Consider the following 26,802-nt stretch of genomic DNA (forward strand, 5'->3'; position numbering starts at 1 on the left):
ACTGATGTCAAAAGCCTTAAAGGTCATACCATATTGTTGGAAAAGGACCATTGTAGGTTTTTAAATGGGCAACACAGATTTGGTAGTGTGTGTGGGAAACCTAGGATAGAATGGGCTTAAATGCAAAAGATAAGACAGGCTGGCTTCTCCTGTTAGCATGCTCGGTGTGGAAAAACTGATGTGGTCACCTTAGTCCTGGCTCTCAGCTCCCCAGAAAGGATGTGTGATTCGCACCACAGTCGTCAGAGTTTGATACCAAGTATTTGTTCTCAGTGGGGGTTATTCTTGAGATCGGAGTACTTATGTCCAGGGCATCAATTAAGGGATCTTGGATGCTTGGCAAGTAGAGAATCAAGGCAAGATAGGGAAAGGGTTTGAGAGCTATTTTATCATTTGTGTTAGATGGGGTAGATGAACTACTCCAAACCCGTGTTCACCACTATAGGGAGGAGAATCCTTATTGTCCAAATTCAGTCTCTTTCCTTTGGCAAAACCCTTACAATAGCCTATTTTTAGGCTTCCATTTCAGTCTCCACACAACAGCCTCTTTGTTAACACTATCTTTCTGCAAAGGGGAACAAGTGATTATTCACTTCCCATAATTCACTTCTCCCTGCACCGTTACCACCCTAGTCCAAGCCCCCATCATTTCTCACCTGGATTCTTGAAATGACCTCCTAACTGGATGCTTTGCTTCCATCTGTGTCCCCATTCAATCTATTCTCTATAGAGTAACCAGAGGTCATGCTACATGTCTGCTCAAAACCTCCCAATGCCTTATTATTTTACTCTGAGTAAAAGCCAAGTTCTTAACTAAAGGATTGTACATTATGGCATGATATGTATTCCCCCTCCTTCTTATCTCTCCACTTTCCACACCCTTTTACTATTCTTCAAATATGCTAAGTATTGTCTGACCCCAGGGCCTGTGGGGTCTGCTATTCCCCTATACATAGCACACTTTTCCAAGATACCTACATGACTTCTTCTCTTACTTTCTTTGGGTCTGTGTCAAACATCTGATAATCCGAGGGATCCTCCTTGACCATCTTATATAAAGTGGTGCCCCTCATACCAACATGCTGTGTCCCCCTATCTCTTTTTCTTCATAGCCCCTATCACCACCACATTTACTGTTACATATTTGCTTATTATCAACCCCCTCCTCCATCTACCCCAGCCCACAAAGCTACAGGAGAGAAAGGAGCTTGGTTTGGTTCACTGCTCTATCCCCAGCACCTAGAACAGTGTTGGTACTTTGCAGACACTCACTATTTGTTGAATGAGTGAATTCCAATCTTGACTTTTAGAAGGTTCATACACATCCTTTAGAAGATAAGGATTCTCCTCCCTAGAGTGGTGAACATTGGTGTAGATTCCCCTTCCTCTAGTTCTTCAGACACACGGTGACAGAATGACAGTATGATGTGATTCTTCCAAGTAGGAGGGGGCTAGTAGCTTATTGGGCACTTATTCAGAGCCAGATAAATTGCTAAGAACTTTACATGATTTTTCTCATTTGCCCCTTGCAATAGAGGTAAGTACTATTCCTCTTGTTTTACTGATGAGGAATTGATGCACAGAGAGGTTAGGTAACTTGCTAATCTGTGGCGCAGCTGTGACAGGCCCTCAAGCAGCCTGACTCTATGTTTAGGTAGCAGGAATTTCTGAGGCTTTCGGATTGACTGCAGCAGTCTGGATGGACCCAGACAGGTGAAGACAAGACTGATGAGGGCATTCCAATGGTACTCCAAGGAGAGAATTTTGAAAGTGTTTATTCCCTCATATTGTTAAGTTGATAACAGTTTTCACCATAAATTTAAATAGTTGCACTGGATGCAAATTCTGGCAAACTGTAAATAATGACAATTTAAGATAAAACTGTCAAATCACTTTTTACAATGTATCTGGGAAAATCTACATAACAATTGAATGACCATGGTCATCCATTTAAAATCACACAAATGAGTTTAATATTCAGTAATTCTTCATTGTCCTTTTATTATCTCAAACTTATATTTATGTTCTATTCCCCCATAAAATGTTATCTAAAATAATACCTTCTATGTGTAAAAACCTTTTATCGACCATTTCCTGGTGATAAAAGTATGTACATGTTAAAGTTAAAAAAAATTGTATGGCTCTGTGTACTAGAATTCTTCTGAATTCAGGAATCATTACAATTATCTTTAATATATATGGTTCAAAATGACATAATTACAAATTTTGATGATACGTAAACTACTGGAAATGCATCTCCCAGAGATGGATGGGGCTTTCCCACAAATTCATGTATCTGAATGACTATTTCTTACTGGTAGATTAATGGCATTCAACTTTATTTTCATTTGTTTTCATACATACAGTGCTGAGAAATTACATTTTTAGCTGTGAATGCTGGTAGTTTTGTAATAGGAATGTCAATTCTTTGGTTTTCTTCTGAGTTACATGCCAGTAATCTAGTATGTGTTCCTTCAACAGCTAACAGTTCAATTAGGTCCACCACGAATTTTGTTGAAAGCAAAGAACTGGAAACAATCTGACTTGCAAAATAATTTGTTTTCCTGTCATTAGAGTCCTTCTCTTTTTCAAGTGACTTTTAATTATACTGATTACTCTCACTTAGAGGCATTTAAGAAGAGTTGGGAAATTCGAGATATTGTTAATTTCAACACATCTTTAGCATTACAAGATCACTGTAATTTAAATATATTTTAGTTGCAGCTGCAGATTTAGCTCAATTTATTGTAGGTAATAATTATGTAATTAGCAAAGCCGATCTCTTTATCAAGCCAATTAACCAAATCAGACTTATCTTCAGTCAGAAAATTTTTCACTTTTCAAGTCAAAAAACATGTTAACAGGCGTCCCTGTGACCACATTTCACTTCTAAATTCCTAGGTAGACGTGGCACTGAGTTTTGGCATCAGTCTGTCCCTAGATAAAATAAGACCCTTTCTTCGGATAACCCACGCTATCCTTGCCTTGCTCCAGGTCATTTTCTTAAGCAAAATGCTGCCTCTGGCTTCACTTGGGATGGAAGAGATGTTTAAATGAAAATCTCACTACTGCCCTCCCTGTAACATGTCTGAATTCAGAAAGTCCCAATACGGGCCAAAGTATTGTACTTACAATGCCTAGCCTCCCTCTTAACTATTCCTTTTGTCTTAAGGTAACCCAGGGATGAACATACAGTCTTAACAGCACAGTTTAGAGGAATGATTTCTAGAGCCTGCAAAGTCGGCTCCTCTCGTGTTCTCCCCAGCTTCCTCAGGGCGGTGGTGGCAGCCCATTCTGCGTCAGTTCCCACTTAGTCCCGACTACCAGTGGGGCTTTGAGACAGGGACCATGGGCTTAGACTGAGTAGGGTGAGGGCCTCTGGAAAAAAACAAAGCAAGATAATCCATTGTGAGATTTGCTTTGGCCTACTGGAGGGCCCAGCTTATTTTTTAACTTTACCCAGGTGCTGCTTTTCTTTCTTCAGACCTAAACAAATGATTTGTTGCAACTTGGGCAATGTAGCAAGCAAGCCCAAAACAACATAGTAAAGACTGGAAGTCTTCCCTCTTAAAACCCAATTAGTTAAAAAGTAAGTTTCTTAACAAACAGACAGTAAGTCAGCCCACCTTGGGAGCAAAGCAGGCAGTCTTGAGTGATATGCTCCCAGACCAGGGAGCTGCCATCCTGGGAGGAAATCAGAGCAGTAAAATTCTTGTAAATAACCAGGAAGACTAATAAGAAACTTAGTGTTTCTTCAAAGGGTAAACATTTTGGAACTACTCAGCAGGTGTACATCCCTAGCCCTTTGTCTCTCCACAGCCTATAAATCCCCTAGACAATGCACCATCCCGGGGCTCTCTTGTCCCCTTCCTGGCCTGAGCCAGGAGCTCTGTCCTCTTGCTTTCTCTCCAAACAAAAGCCTCTACCTTGCTCTCCTACCTTGAGTATTGGCGAAGTTCATTCTTCGACCCCGTGAACAAGAACCCTGGCATCAGCTTGTCCCAGCCCGGGAACGTGTGGTACAGGCCGCAGCCCAGCCGGGAAAGCCCCGGGCGAAGGGATGCCACTGCCACTAGGAGGCTAAACAGCGCAGAGCTCTGCGGCTCCGCGGGGCCCAGACAGGAGGCCGGAACCCTCAGAAGGAACCCGGCGCGCAGGAGAAGGGGAAGACTGTTGGTGAAACGCTGTTCTGCAGAACAAAAGTCGAGCGTCGGAGGCGGGGCTGGCGGAGGCCGGAACTCGGGATCTGGGCTCGGGCCGGAAGTGAAGAAGGCGAGACTTGTGCTTTTCTAGCCGGAATCGGGCTCACTACGGAGCGTCGCCGAGTGGGAGAGTGTGTAGCACTGCCGGCTGCGTGGAGGCGGTGGGATGGGGGGTGGTGCTGGTGCTTGGGCGCTCGGAAGGGACAGATATTGCTGTGACACTGCGGGGGCGCTCTGAGGGACTGGTGTCGGTGTGGCACCAGTGCACGCCGAAGGAGCCGGCGGCACCAGGTGGCCATGGGGATGTGGGCGTCGCTGGACGCGATGTGGGAGATGCCCGCCGAGAAGAGTATCTTCGGAGCGGTGCTGCTCTTCTCCTGGACAGTGTATCTTTGGGAGACCTTCCTAGCGCAGCGGCAGGTGAGCTTAGACAGGGCCCACCTGACCCCGACACCCGCCTAATCCTAGGCCAAACCTTGGTGTCGACTTGAGTTCTTGGATAAATACCGAGGCCACAGCCCCAGCCTCGACCCTACGGGCCGCTACTGAGTTCCCTAACTTGACTCGATGGCGGGCATGACCTCGAGGGGATCTGGTGCCGCAGGGAGGTTTTACGCAGCGTTATCATGGAACCCAGGATGGTTACGGTCTGGCGAAAGGGAAGACAGGGTTGCCGCCTGTCAGGCGTGCCCTACAGCTTCCTTAAGGATCCTCGGGCCCAGACTTACCTCCTACATCTTTGGCGGTGACCCATAAGTCCTTCAAAAGAGAGATGCTAAAAATTTAGAGTCACAACTTACCCATGACATTTATGTAATTGTGTCAGCCACAGTGTTAGGAAACCATTTTATGAAAATAAAGATTTCCCAATCCTTCCTGAACTTTTTCTTAAAAAAAAAAAAATTATTGTTTTTATCCAAAGAGCAGTATTTTCTTGTTTTTCTTAAAAGCATCTTTATTAATTATGTTTAAACAGTTATAACAGTAAAACAAAGTGAAAGTTCTTTACAGTTGCCTGGAGGTAATTGTATCAGCTTGATGGGTTAGAGAGCTGAACTTTTAAAAGAAATTTAAATTTAATTGATAGCTTTTTTGCAGTCTCTTACGGATGGTTTGCTTTCCCTACACTCTTCTATGTTGCCATTGAATTAAGTCAGCCATGATGGTTATGAAAACCTTTCTCCTTTTCAACTGCTGGAACTCATTTTCTTGAGCATTACAGTCTTTTTCCTCATCAAATGAATCTTTTTAAATTGTAATTGAGACACAGTATTCTGTTGGTTTCGGGTGTACAACATAGCAATTTGACAATTATATACATCAGGAAATGTTTACCAGGGTAAGTGTAGTTACCATTTGTCATACAAAATTATTACAATATTATTAACTATTTCCTATGCTGTACTTTTCATCTCTGTAACTTATTTACTTATAACTGGAAGCTTGTACCTCATTATTCCCTTTATCCTCTTTGTCACCTACTTTGCCCATACCCCCAAGCCGCTCCCCTATGGCAACCACCAGTGTTTTCCTCTGTATTTATGACTCTTCTGTTTTATTTGTTCATTTTATTTATTTTTTCTGTATATAAATGAAATCATTTGGTATTTGTTTCTCTGACTTATTTCAGTTAGCATAATACACTTTAGGTCCAGTGGCAAATTTCATTCTATTTTTATGGTTGAGTAATACTCCATTGCATATATGTACCACATCTTCTTTATCCATTCATCTATTGATTAACACTTAGGTTGCTTCCATATGTTGGCTATTGTAAATAATGCCATTCCACATGAATTTTTTTTTCACATGAATTTTTAAATTGAAACTTTAAAAATTTTTCTGTATCTGTTAGTATCTTGGTTATATTTTGATAACCTATTAGTTCAGGTTATTCAAAGAGCTGTTAAAGTATATAGCACTAGGTTCTCTGACTTATCTCCTTGGATAGCTTCATTAGTACAGAATCTTCTATGCTTAGAGAAGATCCTTTGTATAAAGGAAATACACAGTATGTAGTATCTAAATTGTGGGTGGGGTATTGAACATCTATCTATCTTAAGTCTAGTTATAGTAATTACTTTTTGGTAGTGTCTTTACTCAGTTACGCTTTAATGCCTTTTGTTGAGGGTTTGTTAAGGTGCATAATATTTAGAGAAGCCATTTGTTATAAAACCATTGTAGAAGATGTTGTCTATTATATTTAGTATCTGTCCTCTATTACGTCCTATGGGCTGAAATTATCTTTTATAATTTTGTATAATGAGAAAGTTTGTCTTTCTTGAAGACCTGATATGTTTCTATCTGTCATTCCTCAAATTTTCCTTAATTTGGCTTTTAGGATCAAATTTAATAACATTGTAATATCCATTAGTGCTTATGCTTAGCATATTTGATTCCTTCTTGACACAAATTTGTTTTCTGTGTTACAGAATCTTTGTTATACCTGGAATGAGGGATACCCTTTGTGATATAATTTTGGTTTACACGTCCAACTGAGGTGTGATGACAACCCTGATTTTAATTTTACTTAGTCAGCTAGCCTCAGATTCTCTTGTTTTGCTTTTACTCAACTGGATCAGTTGTTTTAGTAGTCAGTGTACTTGGTCAAATGCAATATTTGTGTATGTATAAAGCAAATTAAGTAGCCTTAAATAACAGGTTAATTCTGTAAACTATTCAATGTTTGATTGTAAATGACTATAGTAATAAATTATGAGTTGTTTTGACTGCTTCATTCAAGTGTTTTCTTCAAAAATATTTCAGAGACGGATCTATAAAACAACAACTCATGTACCACTGGAGTTAGGACAGATCATGGATTCAGAAACATTTGAAAAATCTCGACTGTATCAGCTGGATAAAAGTAATTTCAGCTTCTGGTCAGGACTCTATTCAGAGATTGAAGGCACTGTGAGTAATTTACTTCTTGGAGAGACAATCTGTCAAATTGTTTGATACTTTGTAATGTTTGTTTTCATTTTGAATTTTTGTGACTGCAAAGGTACCTCTTCTACAAGTCCTAGAATGCTTTCCTAACCATTGTTTTTGGTAGTAATGGGTATGGAGCAAAAGAGGCAGAAATGTGCCTGTTTAGTCAGTTGAAAATGATAGAATATGGCAACTGTGACCCTGAGGCCAGGTGTGAAAAAGAACCTTATGTTGTAAGTTTTTCTTGCGACAGTCCTACTTGTCTTCTGCCTCTCTTAACCCTCTAACCTGTCCTTCACTTTGCAGCTAAAGGAATACTGAAGCATAATTCCAGTCATAATATTCTACAGAAAATCTGTTACTGGCTTACTATTTCCTTCCAGGTGAAGTCCAGATTTCTTGGCATGGGTTTATGAGGTCCTTTTTGACCTCACCATTGCTTATTTGAGCCTCATCTTTTTCTTCTTTCCCCCGAATTTTTTATCCTTCTTCATTGTCTGTCTCATACCCAGCTTGGTGTCCTATGACTCCGAGTCTTTCACATGCTGGCATCTCTGTCTGGGCTGCTCTTCCCCTCCCTCTTCAACTCCATTCTCTCATTGGTGGCTGATGATCTCTACTCTTCCATTAGGATCTGGCAGAGACATTCTCTTTTTCTTTCCTTTTTTTTAAAATTGAATTATCATTGATAGACAATCTTATATTGGTTTCAGATGTACAACACAGTGATTCAGCAGCTACCCACATTATTAAACTCTTACCCCCTCTAATGTAGTTACTATCTATCAATATAGAAAGATGTTACAGAGTCATTGTATTCTTCATGCTGTACTACCATACCCATGACCTACTTATATTGGGATTGTGAGTTATTGTGGCCCTTTAACCCCCTCCTTGCCCCTCTCCCGTCCCAACTCCTACCCCTCCCTCTTGGTAACCACTAGTTAATTCTCAGTGTTTGCGAGTCTACTGCTGTTTTGTTCCTTCTGTTTTGCTTTGTTTTTATGATACACAAATAAGTGAAATCATATGGTATTTGTTTTTCTCCACCTGGTTTATTTCACTGAGCATAATACCCTCTAGATCCATCCATGTTGTTGCAAATGGCAGAATTTCTTTTCTTTTTATGGCCGAATAATATTCTATTGTGTAAATGTACCATATCTTTATCCATTCATCTGTTGATGGACACTTAGATTGCTTTCATATCGTGGCTATTGCAAATAGTGCAGTAATAAACATAGGGGTGCATATATCTTTTTGAATCAGGGATCTTGTTTTCTCTGGGTAAATTCTTAGAAGTGGAATTACTGGATTGAATGGTATTTCCATTTTTAGTTTTTCGAGGAACCTCCATATTGCTTTCTAGAGCAGCTGCACCAATTTACATTCCCACTAAGGGTGTAGGAGGGTTCCCGTTTCTCCACATCCTTGCCAGCATTTGCTCTTTCTTGTCTTTTGGATAGTGACCGTTCTAACTGGTGTGAGGTGATACCTCACTGTGGTTTTAATCTACATTTCCCTGATGATTAGTGATGTGTCTGTTGGCCGTTTGCTTTTCGTCTTTGGAAAAATGTATGTTCAGGTCCTCCGCCCATTTGTTAATTGGGCTATTTGTTTTTTGGGTGTTGAGGCATAGAGACATTCTTCTAAGAAACCATTTGAAACTTCTTTGTCTCTCAAGTCTGGGTGGGATAGCAACCTATCTTTCTTCCTATCAGAGTCGTTACCATTTTGTGTTGAATTTACCTGCTTCTTTGACAAACTGGTAGTTCCTTAAAGAAAGGGTACTTTAAGGTCTTGTTCATCATTTTATACCTAGTGCCTGGCATATAATAAGCACATAATTCATATTTATTGAATAAAGCAATGAGTGACAGATAATTTTTACTTAGCAATACAGGACCAATCTTACCTGCATGCTAAAAGACAAGAGTCTGTACAGTATAGTGTATAGTATAGAGGAGTGTTTCTCAGTCTTTTTTTCATAATCTCCCCTGACCTCTGACCCTGCACTTTTTTAGACACTTTTGTCCTAATCTCCCCTCCATGAAATTTTAATACTGCTGATGTATTCTATTTCTGTTTCTATACTGTAGGTATGTATATTTGTGCTCTATTCATAAAATGAGTAGATTTTTTTTCCACCTCCAAAAATCAATTCTTGGTTTTCCAACCCCCAAAACAATTGAAAGTGCATGGTGTTGTTAAGAGCAGATTCTGAAGTCAGTTGGCTTGAGTTTGACTCAGCTTTGCCATACCAGCTGTGTGACTTCAAGTAAGTCACTGAATATTTCGGTGCCTCAGTTTTCTCATCTGTTAAAATTGTTTGGTCATAATGCCTCATTCATAGTGTTGAGAGGATTAAATGAGTTAATATATTTAAGATGTCTAGAACAGTATCTGATCCACTGTAAGGGCTCTGTAAGTGTTGGCTATTATTACTTTTATCATCATGATCATGATTATCATTACTGTTTCTCCCGAATTCTTGGATCCCCCAGTACCAACCACTAGAGAAAGATGACTAACCTGAAAATAAATTAGATTGGCTAACATAATTTTTTAATCAATTAAAGAGAAGAAACCCATCCATTTGTGCTTTGTTAAATGATGTCAAAATTGTCTAGCTAGTCACAAAACTGTCCTTCACAAATATGGAAAAATAAGATTAGTGTGGTTAGAACCAAGTTATTAGACATTTCTCCCATTTCCTCAAGATGGTGGAAAATCCCAAAGCTTCTGAAAGAGTTAAATCTTGGTATTTTAGAAAAATTAATAAATGATCTAAAAAAATAAAAAAATAAAATTGCTTTGTCTTTTGGAGTACGCAGTGATTGCTAGTAATTAATCTTTTCAATATTGATTTTGTATATTTTTGCTACTCCAGGCCTGCTTTAGTTACTGAGATACTGAAGATTAACATTAAAACTTGATGCCTTCCAGCCAAGCCAGGAAAGGTAGCATTATTGTGGATTATACTTGGCTTTGGTTAATTTATCTGAAGGATTTCTTCTGCTAGGGCCAGGGCCCAAGTAGGAAATCAACCCTCAGAGTAAGGTTGGAGTAGAGATAGTGAGTTTAGACACTCTCCTCTTTCCTCATTGATGGTTAATTCTTTGAAGGCTTTTGACCTACCCCCTCAGGGCCATGATAAAATGACAAGAAATACCTTTTTAGTCTCCTTGGTTGTCACTAGTCAGCAGTTCCAGGAAAGGTGGGCAGTAGCTTGGTTGTTGCAGTTGGTGATCACAGGAATGGCTGAGTTTGCTCTAGGAGATGAGAGAGGTGGGTAGAACACAGCTACCGAATGAGAGCTTTGTAATGTGCTGTGGCTCAAACTAGAAGCAGTACTGATAGGCTAAAACTGGGATTAGGAATAGGCTTCATCATAATTGTATAGGTAGTGATTTTCACTTCATATATTGTTTTTATATTTGTCACTTTGATGTATACAACAGTGCCCTGAGGTTGAACACATAGGCATTATTATTTCCTTTTCATGGATGAGAAAGTAAAGGCTCCAAGAAATTAAATGACTTGTCCATTTAATGGCCAGGTGACACTAATAAATGGGCGAGCTGGGGTTCAAACTGTGCTCTTCCAAGTCTTTAAAATTATATTTAAGGAACTATTCTTGAAACTCCAGGTACTACATCATGAATGTGATAAATGTATCTTTGGGGAATTAATAGCTTTATTTACCATTGGTAGAAAGCATTTTGTGTTACTTTGAAATCCTGTTCTGTTTGAAAACAGGTACACTAATTCCTGTTTTGTGTTGATGAAAATTAATAGGCTTGTATGTTTTGGTCACAAAGAATAAGTGCAAAGATTGATTAGGCTTTTTTTGTCTGTGTCAGTACATTTTTGTTTGGTGTTTTATTTTTTTAATTGTTTTTTATACTGAGGTATATACAATAAAATGCCCAAATATTTTGTGCACAGCTTAAAGAATTTTGACATATGTATATACTCATGTCACCATCGTCTGGCCTTGGTACTTTCTACCTGAGGGAACGTAAGCAGAGGCCGTGTGTAACGAATTACAGGTGCTGCTGTTCACACAAATGTGACAGGACCCAGAGAGAAAATGTCCAGGCTCTCTGAGACACACTTTCCTGATATCTCAGAGATTGAATAGAGTTCTGTTAAGAAATGGAATGGCTGAGGAGTGGAGGAGGGCAGTGTAGAAAATTCAAATTGTTGCTTCTCCAATTTCTCAGTGTTTCTGAGTGAGTAGTTTAGCCTTTCTGAACCTCATTTTCCTCCTCCTTAAGATGAGAAGTACAGAAGCTTTTCAGCTTGATATAGTCCCACCTGTTCATTTTTGCTTTTGTTTCCCTTGACTGGGGAGATATGTTCATGAAGAAGTTGTTCATGTTTATGTCCAAGAGATTTTTGCCTATGTTTTTTTCTAAGAGTTTTATGGTTTCATGACTCACATTCAGGTCTGTGATCCATTTTGTATTTACTTTTGTGTATGGGGTTAATATTTGTGCTTGGGTTAATATCTGGACTCTATCCTGTTCCACTGGTCTGTGGCTCTGTTCTTGTGCCAGTACCAAATTGTCTTGATTACTGTGGCTTTGTAGTAGAGTTTGAAGTTGGGAAGCAAGATCCCCCCTGCTTTATTTATTCTTCCTTCTCAGGATTACTTTGGCTATTCAGGGTCTTTTATGGTTCCATATAAATTTTAAAACTATTTGTTCCAGTTTGTTGAAGAATGCTGTTGGTATTTTGATCGGGATTGCATTGAATCTGTAGATTGCTTTAGGCAGGATGGTCATTTTGACAATATTAATTCTTCCTAGCCAAAGCATGGGATGAGTTTCCATTTGTTAGTGGCCTCTTTAATTTCTCTTAAGAGTTTCTTGTAGTTTTCAGGGTATAGGTCTTTCACTTCCTTGGTTAGGTTTATTCCTAGGTATTTTATTCTTTTTGATGCAATTGTGAATGGAATTGTTTTCCTGATTTCTCTTTCTGCTAGTTCATCGTTAGTGTATAGGAAAGCCACAGATTTCTGTGTATTAGTTTTGTATGCTGCAAGTTTGCTGAATTCAGATATTTGTTCTAGTAGTTTTGGAGTGGAGTCGTTAGGGTTTTTTATGTACAATATCATGTCATCCGCAAATAGTAACAGTTTGACTTTTTCTTTACCAATCTGTATGCCCTGTATTTCTTTGTTTTGTCCGATTGCTGTGACCCCATCATGTCATCCACAAATAGTGACAGTCTGACTTCTTCTTTACCAATCTGGATGCCCTGTGTTTCTTTGTTTTGTCTGATTGCCGTGGCTAGGACCTCCAGTACTATGTTGAATAACAGTGGGGATAGTGGGCATCCCTGTCTTGTTCCCGATCTTAGAGGAAAGGCTTTCAGCTTCTCGCTGTTAAGTATGATGTTGGCTGTGTGTTTGTCATATACGGCCTTTATGATGTTGACGTACTTGCCCTCTATATATCCATTTTGTTGAGAGTTTTTATCATGAATGGATGTTGAATTTTGTCGAATGCTTTTTCAGCCTCTATGGAGATGATCATGTGGTTTTTGTTCTTCTTTTTGTTGATGTGGTGGATGATGTTGATGGATTTTTGAATGTTGTACCATCCTTGAATCCCTGAGATGAATCCCACTTGGTTATGGTGTATGATCTTCTTGATGTATTTTTTAATTCAGTATGCTAATATTTTGTTGAGTATTTTTGCATCTACGTTCATCAGGGATATTGGTCTGTAATTTTCTTTTTCGGTTGGGGTCTTTGCCTGGTTTTGGTATTAGAGTGATGCTGGCTTCATAGAATGAGTTTGGGAGTATTCCCTCCTCTTCTATTTTTTGGAAAACTTTAAGGAGAATGAGTATTAGGTCTTCTCTATATGTATGATAAAATTCAGCGGTAAATCCGTCTGGCCCCGGGGTTTTGTTCTTGGGTATTTTTTTGATTACTGATTTAATTTCGTTGCTGGTAACTGGTCTGTTTAGATTTTCTGTTTCTTCCTTGGTCAGTCTTAAAAGGTTGTATTTTTCTAGGAAGTTGTCCATTTCATCTAGGTTTTCCACCTTGTTAGCACATAGATTCTCATAGTATTTGTTAATAATTCTTTGTATTTCTGTGGTGTCCATTATGACTTTTCCTTTCTCATTTCTGATTCTGTTTATGTGTGTAGATTCTCTTTTTCTCTTAATAAGTCTGGCTAGGGCCTTATCTATTTTGTTTATTTTCTTAAAGAACCAGCTCTTGGTTTCAATGATTTTTTTTCTATTGTTTTATTCTTCTCAATTTTATTTATTTCTTCTGTGTTCTTTATTATGTCCCTCCTTCTGCTGACTTTGGGCCTCATTTGTTCTTCTTTTTCCAATCTCAATAATTGTGACTTTAGACTATTCATTTGGGATTGTTCTTCCTTCTTTAAATAGGCCTGCATTGCTATATATTTTCCTCTTAGAACCACCTTCGCTCCCACAGAAGTTGGGGCTTTGTGCTGTTGTTGTCATTTGTCTCCATATATTGCTTGATTTCTATTTTAATTTGGTCATTGATCCATTGATTGTTCAGGTGTATGTTGTTAAGCCTCCATGTGTTTGTGTGCCTTTTTGCTTTCTTTGTACAATTTATTTCTAGTTTTACACCTTTGTGGTCTGAGAAGTTGGTTTGTAGAATTTCAATCTTTCTGAATTTACTGAGGCTCTTTTTGTGGCCTAATATGTGGTCTTTTCTGGAAAATGTTCCATGTGTACTTGTGAAGAATGTGTATCCTGCTGCTTTTGGGTGTAGAGTTCTGTAGATGTCTATTAGGTCCATCTGTTCTAGTGTGTTGCTCAGTGCCTCTGTGTCCTTACTTATTTATTTTCTGTCTGGTGAATCTATCCTTTGGAGTGAGTGGTGTGTTGAAGTCTCCTAGAATGAATGCAGTGCATTCTATTTCCTCCTTTAATTCTGTATTTGTTTCACATATGTTGGTTCTCCTGTATTGGGTGCATATATATATATTTATAATGGTTATATCCTCTTGTTGGACTGTCCCCTTTATCATTATGTAATGTCCTTCTTTATCTCCTGTTACTTTCTTTGTTTTGAAGTCAATTTTGTCTGATACAAGTACCGCAACACCTGCTTTTTTCTCCTTATTGTTTGCATGAAATATCTTTTTCTATCCCTTGACTGTTAGTCTGTGTGTGTCTTTAGGTTTGAGGTGACTCTCTTGTAAGCAGCATGTAGATGGGTCTTGCTTTTTTATTGATTCTATTACTCTGTGTCTTTTGATTGGTGCATTCAGTCCATTTACATTTAGGGTGATTATTGAAAGATATGTACTTATTGCCATTGCAGGCTTTAGATTTGTGGTTACCAAAGGTTCAAGGGTAGCTTCTTTACTGTCTAATCGTCTACTTTAACTCATTTATTAAGCTATTATAAGCACAGTCTGATGGTTCTTTATTTTTCTCCCTTCTTATTCTTCCTCCTCCATTCTTTATATGTTAGGTGTTTTATTGTGTGCTCTTTTGTGTTTCCTTGGACTGCTTTTGTGCATAGTTAATTTTATTTTTTGACTTTAGTTAGTATTTGATTGGTCTAAGTTCTTTGGTGTGATCTTATTTTCTCTAGTGATATCTATTTAGCCTTAGGCGTGCTTCTATCTAGAGCAGTCCCTTTAAAATATCCTGTAGAGGTGGTTTGTGGGAGGCAAATTCCCTCAACTTTTGTTTGTCTGGGAATTGTTTAATCCCTCCTTCATATTTAAATGATAATTGTGCTGGATACAGTATTCTTGGTTCAAGGCCCTTCTGTTTCATTACATTAAATATATCATGCTATTCTCTTCTGACCTGTAAGGTTTCTGTTGAGAAGTCTAATGATAGCCTAATGGACTTTCCTTTGTAGGTAACCTTTTTCTCTCTCTGGCTGCCTTTAATACTCTGTCTTTGTCTTTGATCTTTGCCATTTTAATTATTATATGTCTTGATGTTGTCCTCCTTGGGTCCCTTGTGTTGGGAGATCTGGGGGCTTCCATGGTCTGAGAGACTATTTCCTTCCCCAGATTGGGGAAGTTTTCAGCAATTATTTCTTCAAGTACACTTTCTATCCCTTTCTCTCTCTCTTCTTCTTCTGGTACCCCTATAATACGAATATTGTTCCGTTTGGATTAGTCACATAGTTCTCTTAATATTCTTTCATTCCTAGAGATCCTTTTATCTCTCTCTGCCTCAGCTTCTCTGTATTCCTGTTCTCTGATTTCTGTTCCATCAATGGCCTCTTGTACCTCATCCAGTCTACTCTTAAGTCCTTCCAGAGATTGTTTTATTTCTGTATTCTCCCTCCCAGCTTTATCTGTTAGCTCTTGCATATATCTTTGCAGGTCCATCAGCATGGTTATGACCTTTATTTTGAATTCTTTTTCAGGAAGACTGGTTAAATCTGTCTCCCTTGGCTCTCTCTCAGGGGTTGTCTGGGTGATTCTGGATTGGACCAAATTCTTCTGCCTTTTCATGGCGATAGAGGTTGTCTTAGGCAGTTAGCATGTCTGTTAGCTGGGAGAACAAAGTCCCTTCCTGCTTGCTGGTCATCTTGCCCTTCTCCACTGCCTCTGCTGGGTACCTGCACACTGGGAGCAGGCTCCAGTTTAATTTCCTGACCCACGGCGGGTGGGGTAGCCCAGAGCCCTGTGGGTAGAGGCAGGTGCACCAGGTGTGCTCTTCTGTGAGAACGGCACCCCTTCGTGCCTTGCCCTGGCTTTCTCCGCCTGCGCCGGGCAGCTGCTCGCCGGCGGCAACTTTTGGATCTGCCCCGGTGACTGCGCACTGGGAGGAGGCTCTGGGCAGCTGCTGTGGGCGTGGCTGCTCCCAGGCTGCTGTGCCGGGGCCGCTCGGGAGGGAGAATGAACGGCAGGCTGTTTATCACTGTGAGGGGCTTCAGAGTTGCATTGCCACCCCAGGAGTTAGGGCACCTGAAGTTCCCTGGTATTTCCAGCTGCTGGGCTGAGTGTGCCAGGATGATTCCGTCCAGCTTTGAAGCCCCTGTCCCTTTAAGACTTCCAAAAAGCAGTTGCTTTTCTTTTGTTCCAGGGGAGCCGACTACGGGGACCCACTCGCAGGTTTTACTGTTCCATTTCCCTAGTATCCAGCACACCATGCACTGTGTGTCTGCGTTTCTGGTGCGGATGATCAGGGCTGGGTATTGAGCAGTCCTGGGCTTCCACTCCTTTCCCGCTACAACTCCTGTCCTCCCGCCAGGGACCTGGGGTGGGGTAAGTCCTTGCTACTGTTGGGCTGCGGCTTGTATCTCACCCCCTTCGTGAGGTGATGAGTTCTCACAGATGTAGATGTAGCCTGGCTGTTGTACTGTATCCTCTGGTCTCTCTTTTAGGTGTAGTTTTATTTTTTGTATTTTCAAAAATATATATGGTTTTGGGAGGAGATTTCCCCTGCCCTACTCACACTGCCATCTTCCCAAAAAAATCTGGTCTTTCTTTTCTTTAGAGATAGTTATTTTGTCCTTTTTCTTTATGAAATGCTGTCATGATAGTTTCTAGTACTGTTCAGATGTAACCAAAATATGCCATATTTTTACAGCTTATTCTTCTCTTTGGAGGAATTCCTTATCTCTGGAGACTCTCTGGAAGATTCTGTGGCTGTGCTAGTTTTGGACCAGAATATGAGGTATGTGATTCATTAGCATGTATTTGTCAGTCTTTCTTTTTGCCTGGGCAACTTTATTGTAAAGTTAATTTAGATTTGCTTTTCTGTCTGTAAAGTCCTTGGCCACTCACACTGTGTTAATGTAGCAAACTCCAGAATTTCAATGCCTGATCACATAATAGCCCAGTATGAATATTTTTGGCCAGTGGGTGACATTCTTCTGTGTGGTAAGCCACACAGAACCCAGTCTATTTTCATTTTATGGCTCTGCCATTCCCTGAGTGTCCCGGAGTTCTAGGGAAGATGGAATGAGAGGGCAGAGAAAGTACACCCCCTTCTTAACTTCCTTTGCTCAGAAATGATACCTGTCCTTTGTGCATTCACATTTTGTTGGTGAGCCAGTCATTTAGGCAGCTGCTTGTCAGAAATAACTCTGTGCAGTGAAAAGGGAAGCATGAAATTTGTTGAACCCTGTAACTCCGGGGAAAGGAAAACCCAGGGCAAATTACCTCTAAAACCAAAATCAGTCAAAAGGAGAAATAAAGTTTAAAACCCATTTATTGCTTACAAATTGTAGTCTGGGGCTGTTTCTCTTTCCTGCTCTGGCAAAAGCAAGCAAGACCTCCCCCCAGCCTCTCGGGTTCAGGGTTCAGATAAGCCCTGGGGTTGCCCAGGTAATTACCCATTGATATTGAGATGAACTACTTTTCTCCACCCCCTAGGAAAGCCTGTTGATATGTAGATGCACTAAAGCCCCGCGAGATATTCTGAAAATATTACAATTTTACCCACAAACCCACACTAAGCAGATGCTCTGTGCCACACATACTTATCAGGTTCTTCAAATCTAGGCAGAATGTATCTTCCTACAATCACTATTGAGCTTCCAGAATTAACTACCCAGTCTTTCAGGAATTCTGGTTATTGGGCAAAACCTCAAACCTGAAACTCCACTCCCCACGTGTAATGAATGCCGGGATGCTGCTTCCTGACATATTTTGGAAATTGCCAAGTTTCTTTCTTCTTTCCTGATCGTTTATTTGAAATGATGGATCTTTTCTACATGAAGTGCCTTGAGCTTTAATTCACCCCATGCTGTGTCCCTTTTCTGTATACCTAAGTTTAAAATATCAAACTCTTCTAAGACCTCTTCTTCCTGTGATATCTTTGTATCTTCACAGACTCTTGCTGCTGACCTTCCTTGTGTGGTATTTCATTGTATATTCTGTGCATTGTTAAATATAAATGGCTCTTTATTAATGTCTTATCTTAAATGTCACTTTCTCAGAGAGACTTTCCCTGACCACTCCATCCAAAATAGCGTCCTTCTGCTACTCTTTATTGAAACAGGTCACCTTATTTTATTTTCTTTTTAAAGGCACTCACAGGTATCTGCAGTTATCTTATTTATTTGTTTACTTCTTATCTATTTTCCCTGACAAGAATTTTAAGCTCTCAGGGGAAGGAGACCTTATATATTTTCTTCACTGCTGTGTCACCATTGTCTAGAACAATGCCAGTCACAGGGTAAGTTCTCCATAAATGTTTGTTTTGAATGACTGAGCATAATCTATATACATATGAATATAAAAAAATATTTCTTACCTCAATGGGACATATTTTATGTAACATTCTGAGACATTATTTTTGCATTTAACAATGTTTTAGAGATCTCTTTCTGTCCATTTATATAGCTCTTTGTTTTCTTTAATGGCTGCATGGAACTAGTAGACAGTCCTTGCTTTGCACAGTTCTTGTATGCACAAATTTCATTTACTATGGTCTAGTTAAATAACTCCAGTCCTTCAGCAACACAGTTCAAATTTCAGTTATCACAATATATTGTGTGCATAATTGCAGAAAATACAAACTTCTCTGCCAGCTCTTCAGTCCACAAAACACTGTACAAGTATGACACTCATAGTGATTAGTGGCCAATAACATCACTTTTTTTCAGAGTCCTTTGGTGATTGATCACTACACTTCTACTATTAGTTATTCAAATTGTGCAGTTATATTGCCTCCTGGCCTCCCAGCTATAAAATCTAAATGATGGGTTTTTTTTAATGAATAATTGAAAGAGGTTATTACTCAAAAGTTGAAAGTGTACTGAAACTCAAATCTAACATACATGGAGTTATAGGAGAAAGTAGCTGACTGTGGGAATGCTGACACAGCCACCACTAGAGAGACTCTAGGTATACAGCCAGAGGAACTTACCAAAGGCAACCTTATTAAAATAGAGGGAAGTAGTTGTGACAGAAAGGATGACCATGTCCCAGAGGTAGCATTACTGGCAAAAGCGCTCACATTAGAGGATCTCTCGAAGATATTTCATGTCACTGAAAGCTCAAAGGGTGTAATGTTGGAAGCTAATCCAACCTTTGAAAGGAATATGACCATGCAGCATGGCAGAGAAAAATGCCCTGTCCATATCAGAAGTTACATAATGAGAAGGCAAGTATTTGTTCCAACTACTCCTGAGTTTTTTTAAAAAAGAAATAGAACACAAATTCTCAATGTTCTTATGTTTTAAATTACATGTACTAAATAAATATCAGCTTTATTATTTTTTCCATATCCCTACAGTAGGAGAGTCTTTAGTGTATTAACTACAAAATTTAGGAGAGAACAATCATAATTTTTTATACTGATCACAAGATTGCTCTACCCAGTTGGAGTTTGTACAGTCATTTTTACAGCACTGCACTGCAATGTGAAGTGAGGACTGCTCACATTCATCACAGGCAGGTGTCGTGTATTTAGTTACTTTCTACTGATGTAGATCGTTCCAGACTTTCCTTATTACAAATAATACACATCCTTCACCTAAATCTTTATGCATATGTATAAAGGTTAATGGAATTAACTGGGTCAAAGGCTATGTGTAGTTAAAATTTTTAATACATGCTGCCAAATTGCCTCTTAAAACAGTTTTTCTGCTTTATATTATTTCATAGTTTATGAAGCACTAGAATACCCTTTCTCTGAATCCTTACCAATACTTATTATACATGGGCTTTTTATTTTTGCCAGTCAGACGGGGAAGAAATATTATTGTGCTGCTATTTCATATAACTTATTATTAAGTGGAAAAATTAAGTTATAAAGCAATATAAGTAAATAAAAGTGTATGAATATCCATAGAGATTTTTTTTATGTAACTAGAGCTGTCCTAGTGATGACCATTTAGATTGGTTCAGTTTTTCTTAATTGCATACAGTGGTGCCCATCCTTGTACATATATCTTTGTGTATATAATTCCACATCTACAAGAAGTCGGAAATAGTACAAACCAGAATGCCAAAAGTGATTTTCTCTGGAGAGAATTTTTTGGCAATTTTTATTTCCTTATTTTTGCCTATCTCTTAAGAAAATTCAACAATGAGTATGTGTACTTCTTATATGATTAAAACCAATTTCTACATTAAAGAAAGAAGAAAAAATTAGGTGGACCTAGAAGAAAACAGTTTATCCTAGGCATAGACAATGTCTTTTGGTAGGACTTTCTGCTTTTCCCAAACTACCAATACAATCAGTATCTCTATTTTTTGACAGTGAGGTATGGTCCAGACCATCTCAGCAAGTAATGGATTTAATGACTCAGAATGTTGCCACATGATGAATGTGAGATGGAATGAACAGGTTTATCTCAGACAGGGAAAGAATCATCCATTCAGGATGAGTTAGTCTAGACCATTTCCCCAAGTGATTGCAGGACTTTAGAATGTTGTGTGTCCTGGAGCCTTGAGGTGTTCACCGAAAGGGCTGGAGCCCCCATCTTCTTGTCTTTGAGAAGCTATGAGTTAAAACTCCTTGTCCTCACTGTCTAGTAGACCTTATTCCTAGGATAGATTCTATTTTCTGAATTAGAATTAGAGATCTTCTGAGGAAAGCTCCTGGAGATTGCATACTCTCTGGTTTCCCCAATGTGACTTTACTGTCACACCTCCTTTTTTCAGCTAGAATATTTTCCTTAATCACCTTTCTAAACTTGAGTTCAGAGTTGTCAGTTAGGAGTACAAGAGTCTTATAGAACAGTAGTTGGAAGTAGCATTTTGAGGTCAGATTGTAAAAATTTTTTTAAATATTTTTGAAGTCTTTAATATTAGAGAGCCTTTAAAAGATTTTTAATTAGGGAAGTGTGGTTTCAGATTAATCTGATATACATGTAGGATGAATTGGAATGGGAGTGACATAGTAAGCAGGGGGCCACTTAAAAGGCTGTTTTAGTGATTCAGGCAAAATAATTTAAAATCTTGTAATCTAAGTGTTTTAAGGAGAGAATAAGCCATTTGGATGGGAAAATAGGCAGACATACTATTCATCTTATTTCAGCAATTAAAATGGTTTGTTGACAGAATTATTCATTTTCTAGTGCTATTTAAACATAAGGAAGATATTAAGAAGGAATCAAGTTATTTTAAATTCATTCAAGGTTCCAGAAATAGATCATTTACACATTAGTGTGCAGAAGGAATTTGAATTTATCATTTATGTTGATAAGCTGGTGAGAATAGGGGTTTCAAATACTACAGATGAGCAGATGTCTAGATTTTCAAAAGGTAAAAATCATAGATTCTGTACAGAATGTTAAACTTGATATTAATACCTTATCTAAATTCCACATTAAATTATTAAAGTAGAGATTCATGAACTTTAAAACAAAAGGAATAGAGCTCAGTTATAATCCCAGAGCAGCTTGTGAGGGGTGCATGATAAAACATTTTATAGTTAATCTGAAACAATGAAGAGAATAGTTAGAAAAATTCTGAGTAAGTGAAATAATGAGTGTCAACTTTTAATCTCAGATACTAAAATGTATCTGAAATTTTAATATAAGCCTAACTATATGTAAGATTTTGGTATATGATAAAGGTGACATTTCAGATCAGTGAGGAAAGTATAGTTTATAAACTTTCTTAGGACAACTGAGAAAAAATAAGCTCTTATTTTATATCCTACAAGAAAAATAAACACTTAGATGAATGGACTATTTAAATATAAACAGAGAAACCTTGAAAGTACAATTGACTCTTGAACAACACAGGTTTGAACTGCAAGGGTCCACTTATATGCAGATTTTTAATATATACAATACAATACTGTAAATGTATTTTCCTTATGATTTTGTTAACATTCTTTCGGTAACTTTATTGTAAGAAAACAGTATATACTACATATAACATACAAAATTTGTGTTAATTGACTGACTATGTTACTGGTAAGGCTTCTGATCAACAATAGGCTATTAAGTTCTTGGGGAGTCAAAAGTCATATGCAGACTGTCAGCTGTTAGGGAAGGGAGTCGGCGCCTCTAAGCCCTGCACAGTTCACGGGTCATCTGTACTTACTGCTCTTCTCCCCTCCCGCACACCCTGTACTAAGTAGCCCTTGTCCTCCACTATCCTAGGAAAAAGTTTGTAAACGAAATGAGGCAGTTCTTGGCTTTTCCTCTCCTAGGACCCATTGTAAAGGCAAAGTAATTCTTGGGAGTATTTTCTTTATTGGACCTTTGACTTTTTGTGAAAACTTGGACACATACTGCCCACCTGCTCTGGCCCAGCTTTTCTGATGCCCTATTATAGGTTTCTCTGCCTGGTCCCAGCCAGGCCTGTCATCTTGTCATATTCCACTTACAGGATGCTCTTTTCTCCCTGCATTCATTTGCAAACTGTATGGAATTCCTCCTTGTCTCTTCTCTCCATCTCCCCAATTTATCTTTTTTCAGCGTGGCATCCCAAGTCTTTTCAACTTGATGCTTTCCTTGAATTCACCAACATGTTTGGCTGTTTTTTAGTTCTTTTAACTGTTTGTCTACATGACTTGAGGTAGCTTTCTTATAGTGCCCGTGCAATAAAAGGGGAATTGTTCTATTGCCTCCTCCTCTCACAAGTAAACTCTTGCGTGTGGAGATGCTGCTTCAGACCTTGTATTTCCCATTGAATCAAACACATTGCTTTGAGATAGAGTAAGTACTCAGCAATATGTGTCGACTCGTTCACTAATAATCCATTTGATGAATGAGTTAATATTTAATATTACACCATAAAAGTGCCATTATGTTTTTTTGTGTTTAGATTACTCAGTCCTTGGTGTTTTTGCTGTTGGCTACACTTTTCAGTGCATTGACTGGTTTACCGTGGAGTCTTTATAATACTTTTGTGATAGAAGAAAAACATGGTTTCAATCAACAGGTAAGATTAAGATTGCAGATGTTCTCTTTTAACATGTGGAGGAGGCCTTTTGTGCTTTCTTCCTCTGCTGGTAATAATTGAAACATAATTTGCTATTTTAGAGCATGAATTAATTGAGGGAAAAGGAACTGCAGATATGGTAAAGATCGTGGTTTAAAGTCATGCCATAAACTCTTCTCACACTAATGTCTAGTGTTTTTCAGCTAATATCATTCAAATGAATTTATTTTAAACTGTAAAATGCAGGACATTTACTTACTGTCTTAGGTCACCCTGGGTCACATCATATAGACCCTCTGCCTTCTCATTTTTAAAATTGCCTTAGTAATGTATCCTTTGTACTCACTATTTTAGAAGCACTTTCAGTTTCTTGTGATGATCTTTTCTTTTTTCAGACTTTCGGGTTCTTCATGAAAGATGCAGTCAAGAAATTTATTGTGACTCAGTGCATTTTATTGCCTGTGTCTTCACTTCTACTTTATATTATTAAAATTGGGGGTGAATATTTTTTTATTTATGCCTGGCTGTTTACATTAGTAGTTTCTCTGGTAAGTAAAATCTTCGTTTCATTTTCTTTTACAGAAGTTCCTTGGTGAGATAATTGTGATTTAAACATCATTAGCATGTAAACAGTTCTGAAGAAGCAGATGAAATATAAATAGATGGTCCTATAAATTCCCCTCTTGGTTTCTGCTTTTCAGCATAGAAATAGGAGAGTTGCCTCTGACCATACATTTTCTTTTTCTTTTGCTGATTTTTAAAGATGCTTGCAGCTCGTTGTTAGTTACCTTTAATGATCCAGTTGTCAGGCAGTTTGGAGCTGTGCATTTGTGAGTTGCCACCAGAGTAGATGACTAAGTTTGGTAATTTAATGACTCTTGACTGAGCTCTAGTGCCTAAAAATCATAGATGTTTTGAAGAGAGAATAGATTTAAGATGGTCAAGGAAAAGAAAGCATAAACTTACTTTGCTGCCTTCCTTCCCCTGCCTTTCCCTCCTCCCTTCTTTACCCTTTCTTCTCTTTCCTCCTTCCTTCCCTCCTTTCTTTTCTCCCCGACTGTCATCTCTCCTTCCTTCTCTCCTTTTTCCTCTGACTTCCCTACCCCCTCTTTTACCCTCTCTCACATCTTCTTTTCCCCTTCTTTTTCCCAGATTCTGAACTGCTTCACACCACATACATGTCAACACAACGTGGTCTATTCACAGTCCCCAGAAAATATCATCATTCAGTTCTTCAGCTCCACTGGTGATGAGGTTTACTTTATTCTGAATTATGATGCTCATTGCTTCACTTCCCACTAGTGGAATCAAGATCAGAAAATGGATGCTAGTTGCATCTACACATAACATATTTGTTGTATGGCAAATTGAAGTGAAACAAAAGAGAGCAAAGAACAAAATTCTTGAAGTGCTGTTTTAATTAAAGTGTACGTTTGTGAACTGCAGGTAATTAATTTTAGCAGACCAACCAAATGACAGCATACAGTCATACACTTTAGTAACACTGTTTTAACAAAGACTTCAGGTCTATCATGATTACTCTGAAAGGCAAAATTCCAAGTTACATTGTGCTTATGAAGTGTCAGAAATCCCCAAGATAGTTTTGAACAGACAATTTGAGTTTTCATTTATTACTACCTAGAGACTACTTGTTTTGATTCAGCTTATCAAATGATATTGGAACTTGCTATCTGGTTCTACTTGGGGCTGGGAATATCAGGGCAAATAACACAAGGCCTTTGTTCTCAAGGCTGAGATCACATAGTTGTTTTAATATAATTGCATCTGTATAACAAGGAGTTTTTCTGTATGATGTCATAAGTTCTGACATTTACTTTTCAGGTGCTTGTCACAATCTATGCTGATTATATTGCCCCTTTATTTGACAAATTCACACCTCTGCCTGAGGGAAAGCTTAAACAAGATATTGAAATAATGGCAAAGAGTATTGACTTCCCTTTGACTAAGGTATATGTTGTTGAAGGTAAGGGTACCTGGAGGTAAGAAGTTTTTACCTGAGTGGTTTCTTTTATTTGAGTATTTGTTTGTTCTTAAAACTTGAGTAAAACAACAAATCAGATTTTTTTTTAATTGTTATGTAAAGGCTAGGATTTTACACTTTGACTTTTTGAGAATTATAGGAATTGGTGACATAGTCAAGGGATAGAAATTGGTGGCCTGATGCCAAAGTCTACTGTTTCCTGCAGCTGTGTTTGGTTGGCTTTACAGCATTGTTTTTAATTTTTGACCAAGGTCTTTATCACTCCCTGTTGTCTGATGTATATTAGATTGGTTTATGCACGTCTGTTACCTGCCTACTTCTTTAGGTTGGACTTCTGCATAGTCAGATTCCATTTAGCACTAGTTTGGGGGCCCATAAACAAAACCAGTGTTATTGGCTTTGTTTCCTCCAGAAAACTTTCCAGTGTTCTGGGGATGCTGACTTCACAGATTACCAAAAACTGTAGTACAATTGGATACTTCAGATTAGTTATTATCTGCTTTTTTTGATGATTGCTTTTGAGAGTTAAGCCATCTGTAAGCTTACGTAAGACCACTAAAGTCTCAAGGAAGCCTGCAAAAGTGTAGAATTAAACTGTTGTGTGGTACCAAGTCTTTCAGAATCTATAAATTAAAATCCATATGAGTGAGTGAGTCTGGTTCTGCCCCTCCCAGCTGTGGGATCTTGGACAAATTCCTTCACCCTTCTAGGTTTCAGTTTTTCTTCCTCTAAACCACAGTTTGTCAAATGTTTTCTATAAAGGCGAGTCAGTAAATATTTTAGGCTTTGCAGACCACCTGATGTGTCTATTCCACTTATTCAGCTCTGCTCTTATTTATAGTACAACAGCAGTCATAGACAATACATAAATGAGCATGGTTGTGTTCTAATAAAACTTTATTTATAAAAACAAGTGACATGTTGTCTTTGGCCTATAGTTTCCCCATCCCTCCTCTAAACTAAAAAAATCACCAGTGAAAAGCAGTTATATTGGATGAAGGAGTAGAGTCTGAGAAGTAATTGCAGGGTCAGGGGAGAACAGAAATGGTCGCAGCTGGAAAGAATGAATTAACAGCAATGAGTAGAGTATAGAAATCTCCAGTAGCTTCTGAGGTTATATAGCCCAATTAAAGGCACAGTTAGGACATTTCTATGCAGAAATGGTAGAATAAGCCAGTTCATACTACTTGTTTAGCCTCTGAAGTCACTAAATTAACTATTTTATTCAATTTTAGTTAATATTAAGCTAGTAGCACACTAATAAGTACAGTAGAACAATTTCTGAGGGGCTTTTACTGAAGGGGCAGCCTAAGTTGCTGATCACTTAATAGATAACATGAAATGACAGCTAATTGATAAGATGTGTGATATATACCATCAGTGTCATGTGATTTAAGATGAAATAGGGAAGGCTTTATGGACAATTACAACATGAGCTGGGACTTTATGGAAGATCAAGATTTGTCCTTTTGTGCTGGAATATAAGCAGACTCTGAATATAATCAGACAAGGTAAAGTGAAACTGGTCATCCTCACCAACAGTTGCCCAGCCTTGAGGAAATCTGAAATAGAGTACTATGCTATTTTGGCCCAAACTGGTATCCATCACCACAGTGACAGTACTATATTGAATTGGGCACAGTGTACAGGAAATACTACAGACTATGCACGCTGGCTATTACTGATCCTGTTAATTCTGGTATCATTGAAGCATGCAGGAATAGATTGGTGAAAAGAAGATCATGCTAAATTTTTTCCTTAAGGAAGCTGGCTAGAGTTAAAAAAAAAAAGATTTGAGCAGGTGGGGGGTAGCATTTCAGTGGTCAGGCTGTGG

General features: G+C 38.5%; 1 protein-coding gene and 1 long non-coding RNA gene across 4 annotated transcripts in view; one reads left to right on the top strand and one right to left on the bottom strand.

Annotated features, from left to right (window-relative positions):
* LOC140848876 (uncharacterized) overlaps positions 1 to 4,075 on the bottom strand; it is a 29,449-nt gene extending 25,374 nt beyond the window's left edge. Inside the window, exon 1 of the long non-coding RNA XR_012130132.1 lies at positions 3,940 to 4,075. This is a non-coding gene — a long non-coding RNA (uncharacterized lncRNA). The remainder of the gene's footprint in view (positions 1 to 3,939) is intronic.
* Positions 4,076 to 4,309: 234 nt separating this feature from the next.
* ZMPSTE24 (zinc metallopeptidase STE24) overlaps positions 4,310 to 26,802 on the top strand; it is a 51,850-nt gene continuing 29,357 nt past the window's right edge. Inside the window, exons 1-6 of one of the 3 annotated variants that reach the window (XM_073233698.1) lie at positions 4,310 to 4,622; positions 6,969 to 7,115; positions 16,704 to 16,790; positions 22,850 to 22,966; positions 23,362 to 23,514; positions 24,809 to 24,950. In XM_073233698.1, the coding sequence (XP_073089799.1) occupies positions 4,500 to 4,622; positions 6,969 to 7,115; positions 16,704 to 16,790; positions 22,850 to 22,966; positions 23,362 to 23,514; positions 24,809 to 24,950 (769 nt within the window). In that variant the 5' untranslated portion in view covers positions 4,310 to 4,499. The remainder of the gene's footprint in view (positions 4,623 to 6,968; positions 7,116 to 16,703; positions 16,791 to 22,849; positions 22,967 to 23,361; positions 23,515 to 24,808; positions 24,951 to 26,802) is intronic. The other 2 variants (XM_017672204.3, XM_017672206.3) reach the window with 2 other exon arrangements.

Source organism: Manis javanica, chromosome 4 (assembly GCF_040802235.1).
Source record: "Manis javanica isolate MJ-LG chromosome 4, MJ_LKY, whole genome shotgun sequence".
NCBI lineage: Eukaryota > Metazoa > Chordata > Mammalia > Pholidota > Manidae > Manis > Manis javanica.